A 15,390-nucleotide genomic window follows, 5' to 3' on the forward strand; every position below is an offset into this window, starting at 1 on the left:
GTGGAGCTCCACTTTAAGAAACATTCAAAATTGGGCGCAATGCTGGAATCTTGCAACAGATCAGATTTACAAAAGATTGATATTTATCCTTTAGCTTATAACATGAATTTTTCAAATACATAATATTTTCTGCTACAGATAACCAAATATGTCTACTATATTTAGCAACACCAGCCTAAAACTTGTGTTGCAATAGAGCACATGTTTGCTGTCATGTACCTCTGGGTCTGCGAGGCGTTGTGAAAGGCCCACTACAAAGACTAGATTTTTCTGAACCACGCGCACGCTGGCCAAATGCTTGCGGTTTTCTGATATTTTCTGTTTGCGTTCATTCTGTTTCTGTTTTTTTTCGTTCTTTATCCTCTGGAGCTCTTCCTGGGAGAGAGGTTTGTAGACAGCAGGGTCTTCTGGATATGGCTGTGAGACAGGAAATGGCCTTTAAAAGAACAGTCACTCACAATTTTTTTTTTTTTTTTTTAATAATAAAATACATATCATCCAATTTTTCTAAATGTTTACAAAAATAGTAGGATAGTGGGCCTGCAAACCTCTATAGATCAAAAGGCACACTTCAAACAAAATTTAAAATTAGAAAGTAAACCCCAACACTGACCTCTTATTTGCTCCCTTTTGGTCTGTTAAAAATACCTGTTGATCCTGCCAGAAATCCAGATGGCTGATAACATTGCAGAGAGAGAGAACAAAGTTATCAGCTCTGTCCAAATTACCTCTGAACTACAGAATATTTGCTGCATGTTGGGGGAATGAGGAGGGGGGTCCCAAAGTCATGTACTAGGGCAGCCTCTCAACCTTTTTAACATGAAGGATCCCTTGAAATAAATAAAACTTTCCAGTCTCAGTGAACCCCTGCTAAGTCTACAACTCATGATACATTAGTGTTATGGTCACTGGGAAGAATTCCGCCTTACAGATAACTAAAGAGATCATTGGTCTGAGAGGCAGACATTTCTCAAGGAACCACAGGCAACCTCTGGAGGAACTCCAAGTTTCCATGGAAGCCTGGTTGAGAAACTCTTCCCTAGGGTGACAACACTACTTCTCCAGATACAATATGGTACGTGAGAGTTGTCAAGTGTGTGGCAGGATCAACAGGTGAAAAGGAAAATAGCATTAGTAAAAAGGAAGCATAATACAGCAACCAGGTCTATGAACTAGTAAAGCTTTTTGGACTTGCCTGTAAAAAGCCTTCCAGTCTAGGACACAAGAGCAGTATTATTAGACTATGGGTTATGTTTAGCTACCTTTAAGGGACTGCACTCTGGCAAATAAAGCCGTTTAGGACAGGCCTACAGTATATCTCCTCCCATTCCCAATAAGCTTCAGTTGTGTAGCAAGCAAAAACAAGACAATATAAAGAAATTGGACCTGTATTCTGGACTGTGCTCCAGGAAAAGGATTTTACAGGCAAGTAAAAATCCTATTATCTTGACCGTACAGGACAAGATCACCATTCTTATACTATGGGACATCCATAGGCCTTATAATTGACCTGGTAAAACACGACATCTGAGCAGAAAATCACATGGCTGCCTTGCAAATCTGAGGCTTTCTGGGAGTGGGAGGGAGTTACACGAGACCCGTTTTATGCCTGGCTCACACCTATGCAGTATTTATTGCATTTTTGGAGAAACGCAGTACAGTCCATTTAACATGGTTTCCTATGAGACTAGTTCACATCAATGCTTTTTTCAAAAGCTGTGTTTTTGGAAAGGGCCAGGGACCTTTCTAAAATGCAAAAGACTTCAATAGGGAAGCAGCAGAAAAGCATGTAGTGCGTGCCATCATGATTCACATTTTTTAATTTACTTAAATACAAATTGACCAAAAAAAAAAAAAAACATGAAAAACGCATCAAAAATGTGTGTGCAAAAATACACCACAAAAAGCACTGCAAAAACGGATTAAAAGCAAACTGCATAGATGTGAACAGAGCCTTAACTGTTTGCAAGTGTCCAATCACGGTAGCTGCATATAACCAAGCGTCTAAGAAAGCTGATCATGTGTTCCATATGAACAAGAAATTTTTTGCTCTTAGGTTTAGATACTTTAATCTAAAAAACGCATACTAGGACAACAGTCCACAAGCATGGAGATTGAAACACACCCAACTACAGGCTCTTTGGTCCTATATGGAAACCCAGATATAAATTAATAATAAAAAAGGCAATAAGAGGCTTGTTACATTCGCAAATCAAATTCAAACATGCCTGAAAATATTGTTGAATGGTCGCTTTTTATTTTTTAAAGCTTTGGGTAAAGTGGGGAAATGTTAAAATGTGTCAGTTTTTATTACCGTCTGTCCCTGCTGGGAAAAGTCACCCCCCTATTGGTCCTGGTGACCATGGTCTTCAAAAGAGAAAGTGATGGGAAAACCTAAATGTAAACCGTTACCAAAACAAAGGTGAGGGTAAATCTTCCAATAGGACACATCTTATGGTTACTACTGTCTATTACTGCATTTCCCCTCACTTTGGAAGGTTCTAGTTAAAGTCACAACAAAACCTGACAGCTGTTTTAGAGTAACAGCAGGCAAAAAAAATGTTTAAATGTATTCCTCAATAGTCAAAAAATATATCGTTCCAATTGGAGTACATCAATTGCCTTTGCATACCTTAATAGATGGTTATGTGTAAACGTGGCATCTTTGTCTACACAGTCTGTACAGAAAGCAGAAGTGTAGGGGTGGCCTGGTAGCCCCAACCCACTACAGGCTGTCTGCAGATAACTACAGCAGGCGGAGACAAGACCAGTCACGCTGCACCAGGAGAGAGAGCAGCAGTGACCGGTCTGTATCACAGGAAATACAAGTCACGTAAGAATACATGTCTGTGTCATTTCATTTTTTTCATCCCAGTTCAACTTTTAATCTCTCAAGACCTAGACCAGTGACCAATTTTAAAAGCAGTTATTAAAATGGACCTTTACCTGTGAAAATGGTCCCACGCAGTCTCTCTCCCCCCAGCCTGTGAAGAAATTGCAAGTTATTTTTTCTCCCACTCCAGTCTCTCCTAGATGAGGATGAGCTCACTTTGGCCTGGCCTGGCCTGCCTGCAGCCTCCTGGGATACACTCAGTCAACAGATGAAAAATATAAGCCGCACTTAGCTATTCCCTCTGTGTTTGAGAATTTTTAATTTTTTTTTTTTACAAAAGGGAGGACTGCATACATTGATGTCTCCACCTAAAACGAACCTTCTTTGATGCATTTCTCCGCTGCTGGCTTGCTCACAAGGATAGGGGAAGTCTTTTCTAGCCTTGTGAGCAAGCCAGCAGTGGTGAAACACGTCAAGGAAGGTTGGTTTCAGGTGGAGACGTCAATGAATGCAATATTTTTTTAACAAAAATAAATACAGAAAGAAAAGCTAAGTTCTGGAGTTTGGCTTAAAGTTTTCATACTTTTGACTGAGAGTGGAGATGGGTGTGGTAGCCAGCATCCAGATCGTCTGTGTGGGATCAGGTTTGGGTACGTTCTTCTGGGATACACTTCACATGTACTAGGAGGCTGCAGGACCAATCTCACTGTATGGAGAGCCAGGGTCCGGTGGTGAGTTATCAGGAAATCACTGTCGGTTCCCAAATCCAAGAAGGCTGAAAATTCAAAGACCTGAGAAGCATCGGCTGCGGGAAGAAACCCCTGGACTTCATGTACTGACTTGGTTATTAGAGTTCATTCACACGTGTGTCAATACGCTGTGAATACTATGCAACAGTGCTTGTTCACACAGAAGCAATAATGTTGCTTTCTGTATGGAAAATTAAGCAGCTCAGCATGTCGCTTTCATGAGGCATCAATGCTGGTCAGCCACCTCCATTGATTTCAATGGTAATGCTCTGTACTTTTAACAGCACCTATAGCATTTATGATGTTTTAGTGAAGCATTTATGCGGTGTAAACTGGGCACTGGGGAAGAGACAGTGGAGTCAGGAGCAGAGGCACTGAGCATTATTGTCAGAAGCAAATCTTTGTTTCAGCAAAGTTGAGCTGGACCAAGCTAAGGGTCAAATAGATCAAAGTAAACAAATTCATAAAAGAGCCTGCTATCACACCACAACCTAAATACACCTCAAAGTAGATACATTTCCTCTACATTAATTCCACTTTAAGCCTCTTTTTGACACTTCTTGTTTACAAGTTAAAATTAGTTTTTTTTAGCTAGAAAATTACTTCGAACTCCCAAACATACACACACACACACACACACACATATACCTAGAGAATGAAATGGCGGTTGTTGCAATACTGTCACACCGTATTTGCAACACTTTTTTGGGAAAAATACACTTTTATTTTACTTTTTTTTTATTTTGGCATAGTCTTAAAAAATTAAAAATTATTTTGGGTCACTTTTTTTGTAAACATCCCTTGTAATAGAAAAAAAAGCATGACAAGACCTCTTAAATATATGAGACCTGGGGTCAAAAAGACACCAGATCTCATATTTACACAAAAATAAATAAAAAATTTCACCTGGACGTCGCTTCCGCCCTCCCATGCTATGAAGCTAAGCGGGGCAGTTTCCTCCTCAGCTGGCAGCCAGGCATCCCCGGGAAAGGACACGATCGTCTCCAGTAGTGGAGCGCAGTGGGAGGGGGGTGGGCTCCTCTCCCGCCACCGATAAAAGTGATCTTGTGGCAAATCTGCCGGAGAACACTTATCTTAAAGAGCTGCTGCCATAGCCCCGGTATTTTGTGTCAAAGTATCGGCGTACGGGTACATCATTATGCGAGAAGTGGTTAAGCACTTCCCACATAGAAAAGCAACGCTTTCATGGGCATTGCTAAACCACTTACGATCTGCCCTATAGCAGTTTTTTGATACAGGGTGGCACTTGTGTGCCAGATCATATTATAAACACACACACACACACACACACACACGTGATCCAACTCTTCCGGTGGAAGATGGTTGGAGGTGCACGGTACCCAATGTCTGAGGACACCTGCCAATCGTTAGGCAGAGACACAGAATGCTGCTCTGACAGTAGGGAAAGGATGGAATTTGTGTCCCTGAAAAGCAGGGAATATATTCCATCTCTTCCCCTAGTAAAAGCACCTCACATAGTATCGTAGGCACATGGTAAACACTTTGAATGCCCGATAATTTTTCTTTTTCTTTGAAAATGCCCCTGATGCTAACCCCCTTCTCAGCCAGTGTCATTAATACAGTGACAGTGATTATTTAGCACGAATCACTGTAGAAGTCTCACTTGTCCCCAAAAAGTGTCAAAAGTCAGTTAATCTCACCAAATTTGTAGCAGAATATAGATTTGCCTATAATGATGAAGACATTTAATTTTTTTTTTCAATTTTTTGTATTGGGTTTTATAGCAGAAAGTCAAAAAAATTATTTTTGGTCAAAATTGTAGGTATTCTATCATTTATAGTGCAAATAAAATGCAGAGGTGATCAAGTATCACCAAAAGAAAGTTCTATTTGTGGGGGGGGGGGGGAAGGAGAACATCAATTTATTTGGGTACAGCATTATATGAAAGCACAATTGTCAGTTAAAGTAATGCAGTGCCGTATAGTAAAAAATGGCCTAATCATGAAGGGTGGTAAATCTTCTGGAGGTCAAGTGGTTAAGCATTCTTGAAGCTTTTTCAAAGCTTCATAAACACATTATAAATTCTATAAGCACATTAATGTGCATAGATTCCTTATTCATAAACACACGTGTGAATGAGCCCTTCTAGTTTTTGTAGCGGCTGACTTAATTTTCAAACCCTCAGGTGAAGTTCCTCTTTAAGTAGTTAATAAGGTTTTATACCATTAAACTCTCTCACAGAATGCAAGATGATTAAAGAGAACCTGTCATGCAAGAAATATGGAGCCTGCCGCTGCTGACCCTTTTCAGAAATGACTAGCTGCCTGGCTGTCTGTGTTTTAGTGTTTTCTGGGACACCGACCAGGAACAAATATGCATCTTCTGTATGTCAGAACTCCTTGTTTGCATAGTTTTCCAGGCAAGTGAGGTGGATATCAACAAAGCTGACGGTTTAGAATGACAGCCAGGTCGCCAGGTCTTTATGAAGACATTAGCAATGACGGCCTCCATGACTTAATACAGGCTTGCTTTAAGGCCAAGAGCAGAATTTTCCCAAAGCTGACCTTTCTGCATGCGGGACAGAGCCCGTTCTCGTCTGTGCGTATACGATGCCAACAGAAGCGGCATATTTGATATCCACATGTGCAAGGGAAAAAGTTAATGTCATCAATCTCCAAAGGCTCCATGCAAAGAGGGCACTCCATGGGGTCTTCCTTCACGTCAGGGCTGCGTGACATCTTGCCAAAATCCCAGAAATGCAGGAGTAGAAATCAAAACGAAAAAATTGGTATTTTCCAGGCTGAGAATAACTTAATGAAATTAAAATCTGTTGGATGCAGCGATCTGAAATAAGAGAAACAAAAACGAAAATATTAGCTATAAATATACTACACAAAACCCAAATTCACAACTTCATGAACTACATTTAGTAAAAGGGCAAAGTAACATCCTTTTTTTTTTTTTTTTTAGAACCCACCTCCTTTGCTACCGTTACCTTGTTCATACACCCCCCACTACACTGTTTACCAAACAGAGCCCTTGAAAACACCTAGTACTTCCAGGTTGAGAGAACATGTGATTCTTTCCCCTTCCTCCAAGGATGCAGTGCTTAGGACCTGAGCAGCCAATCGCAGGGCTCAAAAAAATGTGACAAAGGGTTGGAGGGAGGGCCTTTGTGCAAGCTACGATTTGTAAGCTTACCCTGTGATTTCCACAGTGAAGGCATTAGCAGCAGAAGAGGAAGGTTTTAAAGTGGTTGTAAACCTTTACAAACCACTTTGACCTACAGGTAAGCCTAAATTAAGGCTTACATGTAGGTCCAAGAAATATCTCCCAAACCTATAGGGTTTAGGAGATATTTGCCCGAAGACAGGCGCATGCGCCGTAGACAGCAGAGCGCAGGCACACTGAGCGTGGCATCGTCGATGACGAAGATGCCGCGCGTCTCGGCTCCCGTGCGGGAGTGACGTCATCGCGGCTTCGCCGAATGACAGCGGCGGAGCTGCGAGACCCACCGAGAAGATGGATGCGCCGGACTACAGGGGACAGCGGTGACTTTGCTGGCTCCTGTGTCAGGTAAGTGACACACAATGGGCTACTATGCAATGCATAGTAGTCCATTATACTTTGCCTTTGCAGGGAATGAAAGAGGAAGTAAACTCATCAGGGTTTACTTCCTCTTTAACAAGACTGTGTTAACTTTGACTTCAACGGAAAAAGAAACATTTGTGTGTTAATACAATTAAAAAAGGAGCACAGAAAAAAAGGTTAACTGTGAAAAGATGATCACGGGCATCTTTTGAGGTTAGCTTTAGGGCCCCTTTCACATGGGCGTGAAATCTGTCCATTATTTTTTACCCATGATTAGACAGATCAAAAAAAATGGACTGCAATGTATCTATAGGTGGCTAGATGTAAGCAGATGTCTGTCAGATTACATCCACTCGAGGCTGTATAGATTCATTGGACTGAACAAAAGTCTACAACATGGTCTGCTTTTGCAGACCTAAACAGAAGTGGGCAGAAATAGGCAGATGCATGTGCCCTTACATCCTGGCAGCACATGGGACAGCTTTTGTTTCATCACAAATGGAGGAAAACAGAACACGCATGGACATTGCATATTCATTTCGATTCTGATTTGATGCAATAGGCGATCAATCTGGGATCCCCTGCTGAGACAGGGGTGTGATAAAGGACCCTGAGCAGAACTTCACTTCTACCAGAAAAAAATAAAAACGCAAGGAAAACGTCTCTTTAAGGAAACCCTTGTCCAAACAAATAAAAAATGTTACTGTAACAGAAGAGCTATTATACTCCCTCCTCTAAGCAGCTCTAGTCCGCTACCATTCCTCAGTTTCAGTGTTGCAGCCTTTGTATGACTTATCAAGATTTGACACTTCTGGGAGTGTCAGATTTCAGAATTCCCCACTGCACGCTGTGGTTTAATCCTTCAATGCTGAATTCTGTAGTAGAGATTGAAAATGGAACCAAAGTGTGCTGTGAGGAACACAATCAGATACCAATGAACTGTGAAATGCTTAAAAGGGAAACTCCACTTTCGTGGAGGGAAAAATGGCAAAGAAAGAAAAAAATCATGAAAACGCATACAATTGCAACACAAGTCATATTGTAATTGAATGTTATTAAAAAATACCTTTCCCTTTCAATTTGCAGCAGCTGTCATTTTCAGAAAATGCAATATGGCTACCTGGAGTTGTTCTGTACACAGAATGTGTACTAACCACTCCCCAGCAACAATTTCCCGCTTGTGTCATTGGCTCACCAATTTTCCCAGAAGCCTGCCTAAGATACAAGTCAGATTTCCAGCATCCCCTGCAACAAAAATTTCATTTTTGATGAGATAGTCCCAATAAGAAATTATGTCTAAAGGGATGCAGGCCCAGCAGCTTTCCTCATTAGTGCCCTGCACTGCACACCTGATTGATAATTATGAAACCACGCCCATTGGACCCACTCAGCACAGAGGAACAAACAGTGATTTCTTCAGAATAAAAAAAAAGGTAGTATATCACTCAGGAAGATTTTTTTTGTTCACTTTTAGACCCCATTTACACTTGTGGGACTTGTGTGCGTGCAATTTCCATTGCGACTTTATGAGATTCTGATGTAACTTTGGATAAGTGCGGCTTTGTCCAACGTAATAGTTTTGTTTGTGCTCTACAAAGTCACTAGACATGTGCATAATGGAAAAATGCATTTAGTTTAGTTTCTTTATCTTCTAATGAATTCCAGATTTTCAGAACAATTCGGATCAGTCGAAAATTGATCGACCCATTTTAATTCTGTGGGAAGAATAGCTGGTTAAGGAATGGATCGGGAAGTCGGCCACTGCATCCTTAACCTCCCTGGTGGTATGATTTAGTTCCGATTTTAGGTGCTGAAAGCAGTACAATTATTTTGCATGGAAATTTGGCGTTTTATATTGTAGTCCTGTAATTCTTAAGAATAACTCTCTTAAATCTGTTCAAACCAGAGTCTAGCAGACATCCCGGGCTTGATAAAGTTTATAATATAATAAATAACAATAAAAATTATTCAATAATGTAATCAAATCCAAAAACACTGAAATTTGCTCATTTGCAGAATTGTCGCTGTCATTAGATTTAGTGTTTGATGACGAATTTCCCCACAAATTGCTATCGCTCAATTCTGCAAGTGATTATAATTTTTTATCGCTGTTTTCTAGTTGGTCTAAAATTACTTTTGACATAAAGGGACACTTTTTGGTTGCTATGGGCAATCTCCAAATTCCAGGCAGAAAAAAAAAACAGCATTTATAAAATAAAAGTGCATGCAGGGCACTGGACAGACCACTAGGGACAAAGGGGATGTGTAATTTTTTTATACAGTACTGTAATCTGTAAGATTACAGTACTCCGATCTACGCCGATCTCCGCTCCCGTGCGCCGTAAAGTCACAGGGAACGGAGATCAGCGACATTCGGGCACTGTGTGAATCCAGCGGAGGACAGCTCAATCACACAGCGCGGAGGGCATCACTGGATCCAGGGGACAAGGTAAGTAACTTCTCCCTGTATCCAGCGATGCGATCCCGAATATATATATATATATATATATATATATATATATATATATATATATATATATATATATATATATATATATACATACATACATACATACATCTCATGCTCCGTGAATCACACTCAGTCCTTATTGGAGTATAAAATTATTCAGCAAAAGTCCAAATAACATTTGACATGTGATAATAGTGTCTTCATGCGGTGTGCACACTCACCTTAAAGGCTTAAATAATAATCCTGTATTTTGATGACAATAGCATTCAGCGATCCTCCTTTGTTTCCTTTATCCTATACAGATTTATGGAGTATTGGTATGGACCACAAGGCACCTGCTCCACCCAGTGATAGCCCAGCTCAAGAGCCACTATTTTCTCCTGTGTGTTCCAGGACTCTCCTCATATGTATTATAAGCGAAAACTGACAGAGGCATGCAATGGCATAACGTTTTAAAAGATATTTAATTCCAAACAGAACTCCACATACATACAACTCACATTTCCAATAAATAAAAATGCCTTTAAAGCGCTATAGTGCTGAGGGGTGATCAAGTCACCTGTGGTTTGGTTCTGCAGCTCGGGTTTCACAGCGTTCCCCCTGTTCTAAGCTTGCTTTTTAACACTTCCTAGTGCCTCCTGTGTCAGCCGATCAATCTCTTCCTACCGGTTTCGTCACTCTCGTGACTTCCTCTGGGATTTTTTTTTTTTGTTATAACACCATTGCATGCCTCTGTCAGTTTTCGCATATAATACATATGAGGAGAGTCCCGGAACAAACAGGAGAAAATAGTGGCTCTTGAGCTGGGCTATCACCGGGAGGAGCAGGTGCCTTGTGGTCCATATCAATACTCCATAAATCTGTATAGGATAAAGGAAACAAAAAGGGGCATCGCTGCAGGCTATGGTCATCAAAATACAGGCTTATTATTTAAGCTCTTAAGGTGAGGGTACACCTGGTGGGGGTCGTGTGCACACTGCACGAAGACACTATTATCACATGTCAAATGTTATTTGGACTTTTGCTGAATAATTTTATACTCCAATAAGGACTGAGAGTGACTCACAAGCACTTTATATTTCATTATTTTATATATAGGCTGTCACGTTATATATATGGATGCTATACATCATTTTTATGCATTTGTATTTAGTATTTATTTATTTTATTAGTGCTGCACATTGTGTCATATATATTGTTATCACATTTTGGGGAAGTGTGGAAAGTGCAAGCAGCTTATTATAGCTTGATTTTAAATTTACACGGTGATTTAATGTATTTTAGGTTTAGTGTGGCAGCTCACAAGGTTTTATAATTTATTTCTAAATAAAAACAAGTTTTTGACTAGTTGTTTGTTAAAAACTCAAAATTAAAAACAACAACGTCCCCTGCTGTAGATCCATTGTTAATCACACCGCCATTGCCGTCCCGGAAAAAAACTGAAAACACAAAAAGGAGGAGGAGGATTAGGAGGAGGAGGAGGAGGAGGAGGAGGAGAAAAAAGGTCCCAATAAAGGCTGCCACTGCTTGCCAGCTTAGCCGTCAAACAGCTCTTAAATAACCAAGCGGTAGGACTGGTGCTTGGCACCACCCCCTTTTGACGTCACAAACAGAGGCCCCTTCAGTTGTTTAACAGCCGTTAGGCGGTGGAGTCTTTGTTGGGACCAAAGGTTTTTTTTTCCCCTTCCTTTTCAGGTCAGCGGTGAGTGTCGTGATTGACAATGGATCTGCACCGGGAAACAATTTTGTCATTTCAACATTCAAAGTGCGCGGCTGTGAAGGGCTCTGCGCACAAAGCTGCATCATTGAGAAATCCCTGTGACTCAATGAACGGCAATAATCAGCCTTTGGAGCTCATTGATCATAGTTCATTAAGCTTCCAGTCATTCAACAACTGCTTGCATCGGAGGTATGGGCAGACAGCTACACAGTCTGCATGAGCCCTGCAATACACCCATGATCTGCTTATTGTGGGTGCAATGCTCTACATTATCCTAAAAAAATAAAATAAATGCACATATTTTTACCTGCAATTATTTATTTTTAAAGGTGATCTTTAAGATGTGCTGGCATACAGGCTGCAAACATTTTCCCTACTAGTAGGTTTTTCCATTGGTAGGCAATGCTTTAGTGTGCATATTGGAACAGGCTCACAGACAGGTGTATTTAAAGCTTCTTCCTATTCGATTAAAAATTTCGGCAAAAGACTTCCTCTGTAATAAATATAAACAGACTTTCGTTTTCACAGGCCCACATGGCAGATTATTTTTAGCTCTGTGAATAGAAGAGCAGTGACTTTCTACATAAGCATCTTCTCTTAGAAAACGGAGTCAGCTAGATGGGGGGGGGGGGCACAGACAGGCACCACCTCACATCCAGACCAGAAGATGGCCTAAAACTTGTGAAAGCAGCAGGCATTACAACACAGGGGAGGGGGTGGGGGAGTCCACTGCAAAAATATTAGAGATTAAAAAATATATTAGTGTAACTATTTTTGGTCAAAACCTAAACCAAGCTAAAATCTACTTACACTCCCATTCTAAGTGTATTCTATCTACCCTATGAAAAGAAAAGAAGTCTATACTTGCCTATCTTGAGGGCACTAAAGTCTGGTCACATGATCGCGTCCCATCACCAACATCAGTGTAGAGGGACAGCCGACAGATGTCCCATAGTAAGCCTATGGGTTGCGTCATCGCACAAGCACAGCTGAAGTCGCTGCACTCTTCCACATTTAAACTGGTGCTGGAGAGTTGAATTTTTTTTACAGGGTAGATAGAATGAACTTAGAATGGGGGAGTAGGATTTAAGCTTAGTTAGGTCTTGACTGGAATAACATGTTAATAATATAATTTTTTTCTGCTGCCTCTATAATTTAAAACCTCTATATAATTAACCACTTGCCGCTCGCCCTATAGGCAATTGACGGCGGCAAAGTGGTTTCATAATCCTGACCGGACGTCATATGACGTGATCAGGATTATGAGGCGCTGCGCGCCCCCGGGGGCGCGCATCGCAGCGATCGTTGTTGCGGGGTGTCAGTCTGACACCCGCCAACTACGATCTCGGTAAAGAGTCTCCGACGGAGACTCTTAACCATGTGATCAGCCGTGTCCAATCACGGCTGATCACAGTGTAAATGGGAAGAGCCGGTGATCGGCTTTTCCTCACTCGCGTCTGTCAGACGTGAGTAGAGGAGAGCCGATCGGCTGCTCCTCTGACAGGGGGGGTCTGTGCTGATCGATTATCAGCACAGCCCCCCCCAGGATGCCCACACTGGACCACCAGGGACGCCACCAGACCACCAGGGAAAAGGTAATAAAGGTCATAATCCTCCCTAGACCACCAGGGATGCCAGTCAGCACAATGGGTGCCAATCAGTGCCCACAATGGGCATCACTGATTGGCATCCATTACTATAGTATAACACCGATGCCGCCTATGAGTGCCCACCTGTGCCGCCTATGAGTGCCCACCTGTGCCGCCTATGAGTGCCCATCCGTGCCGCCTATGAGTGCCCATCCGTGCCGCCTATCCATGCCCATCCGTGCCAGCTATCAGTGTCCGTCCGTGTCGCCAATCCGTGTCGCCCATCAGTGCCGCCTATCAGTGCCGCCTATCAGTGCCGCCTATCAGTGCCGCCTATCAGTGCCGCCTATCAGTGCCACTTCATTGGTGCCACTTCATTGGTGCCACTTCATTGGTGCCCATCAGTGCCGCCTTATCAGTGCCCATCAGTGAAGGAGAAAACGTACTTATTTACAAAGTTTTGAAACTGAAAACAAAAAAAATTTTTTTTTCAAAATTTTCGGTATTTTTTTATTTGTAGCGCAAAAAATAAAAACCGTAGAGGTGATCAAATACCACCAAAAGAAAGCTCTATTTGTGGGGAAAAAAAATGATAAAAATCCATTGGGTACAGTGTAGCATGACCGCGCAATTGTCATTCAAAGTGCGACAGCGCTGAAAGCTCAAAATTGGTCTGGGCAGGAAGGTGTTTAAGTGCCCTGTATTGAAGTGGTTAAAAGGGGAACTCTCCAGCAGGGATAGAGGGGAAAAAGAAGACGGGAATGGGATTTATTTGATCAGTGCACAAACATGCATACAATACCCATGTTGTTGCAAACTATATATTTTCATATAATCATAGTCGAGGTTGAAAAAAACAAAAAACAAAAAACAAAAAAAAAAAAACACACAAGTCCAACCTATGTGTGTGATTGTGTGTGTATATGTGTATAATATATATATATATATATATAAACACACACACACACACACACACACACACACTGTATATTCCTGTATGTTGCGGTCATTCAGGTGCTTATCTAATAGTTTTTGAAACTATCGATGCCCCTCCGTTGAAAGCACCACCTGTAAAAGGGAATTTCACATCCTTGCTGCTCTTACAGTAAAGAACCCTCTACGCAGTCTAATGTTAAACCTCATTTCTTATTATTTTAATGCCATTTTTTTTGGTCTCATCCGTTAGGTGTCTTTCATGTTCCATCTTAGCCACCCTAACTGCACCCTTACCCATCTTGTTGCATTCTTGGTAAAGTCTGAATGCTGATGATGATTATCCCATAGCATTGTATTTTTTGAAGGCCTTCTCCTTTGCTTTTATATGTATTTACACATTAGAGTTAAGCCAACCAGGACTTTTGTTCGCGAAATGTATTTCCCAATGGGATGCACTGGCTAATGTCCTCATTTAATATGCTCCTCATTTAATAAGCAAACCCATCTCTCCTCCGTGTTCTTTGTTTCTAAGATTTTATCCCAATTTATATCTTCTAGCAAGGTTCGTAGTTTAGGGACGTTGGCTCTTTTGAAATTCAGCGTCTGTTCTCCCTTTGCGTTTCCTGTTTATGCGATTTATACTAAAGCCAGTCGCTGTGATCACCGTTTCCTAAATTGCTCAGCATTTCCACATCCGTGATCAGGTCTGCATTGTTGGTAATCAGATCTAGTAACGCCTTGTTTCTAGTTGGTGCGTCTACCATCTAAACCATGAAATTGTCCTGCAAGACATTTAGGAACTGGCGAGCCTTAGACTAAAGAGTGGTTACCTCCGCCCCACCTATGTCTGGATAATTAAAATCCCCCATTATGAGAACACTTCCCATCCTTGCTGCTAATCCAAATTGTGATAGGTGGTCAGTCTCCCCCTCCTCCCTCAGGTTAGAGGGCCTACAACATATTCCAGTATTATTTTCTCCTTAGCCTCATCCCCTTGGAGCTCTACCCATGAGGATTCCACCTCCTCCCTAGCTTCCTTATTGAGGTCATCTCTCACATTCACTTGTACATTATTTTCGATATATAGTCATAACCAATTATTGTTGATATATAGGCATAATCAGAAGAGTGGATCTCCTGTGTCCAGTATTTCTCCACTCCAACCTTCAAGGCACCTCAAAAGGTCCTGTTTTCAGGCCTTCCATTATTCCGCACAGGTGATTTGATCAGTTTGACTGCCTTAGTAATCACAGTCGTTTCACCCAAGGGAAATCCTGAAAACATGACCTGTTGGGGCACCTTGAGAACTAGAGTTGAGAAACATTGCCTTAGTCATCTAACGTGAGTAAACAGTTTAGTAAGGATCTGGACATATCCAAAAAACTTCGGAATAGCTGAAACCATTCTGGCCATTACCAAGCAGATAACTAAAACAGTTATTTTCTAAGCTGTAAATACCCAATTCAATGCTTCAGCTATAAATCTGTAACCGAACACTGTAGTACATCAGAGTTTGCTTA

The 15,390-nt window shown here is 41.3% G+C and overlaps 1 protein-coding gene across 8 annotated transcripts in view; it reads right to left on the minus strand.

Moving 5' to 3' along the window:
* The window catches only part of CNOT4 (CCR4-NOT transcription complex subunit 4), a 179,390-nt gene that overhangs the window by 115,811 nt on the left and 48,189 nt on the right, over positions 1-15,390 (minus strand). For all 8 annotated transcript variants that reach the window (XM_077469200.1, XM_077469198.1, XM_077469199.1 and 5 more), the window contains 2 exons: positions 6,129-6,408; positions 220-417 (listed from right to left, as the gene is read on the minus strand). In XM_077469200.1, the coding sequence (XP_077325326.1) occupies positions 220-417; positions 6,129-6,302 (372 nt within the window). In that variant the 5' untranslated portion in view covers positions 6,303-6,408. The remainder of the gene's footprint in view (positions 1-219; positions 418-6,128; positions 6,409-15,390) is intronic.

This window comes from Lithobates pipiens, unplaced genomic scaffold (assembly GCF_037356315.1).
Source record: "Lithobates pipiens isolate NorthernLeopardFrog02 unplaced genomic scaffold, aLitPip1_a1.2 Scaffold_8, whole genome shotgun sequence".
In the NCBI taxonomy this organism is placed as follows: domain Eukaryota; kingdom Metazoa; phylum Chordata; class Amphibia; order Anura; family Ranidae; genus Lithobates; species Lithobates pipiens.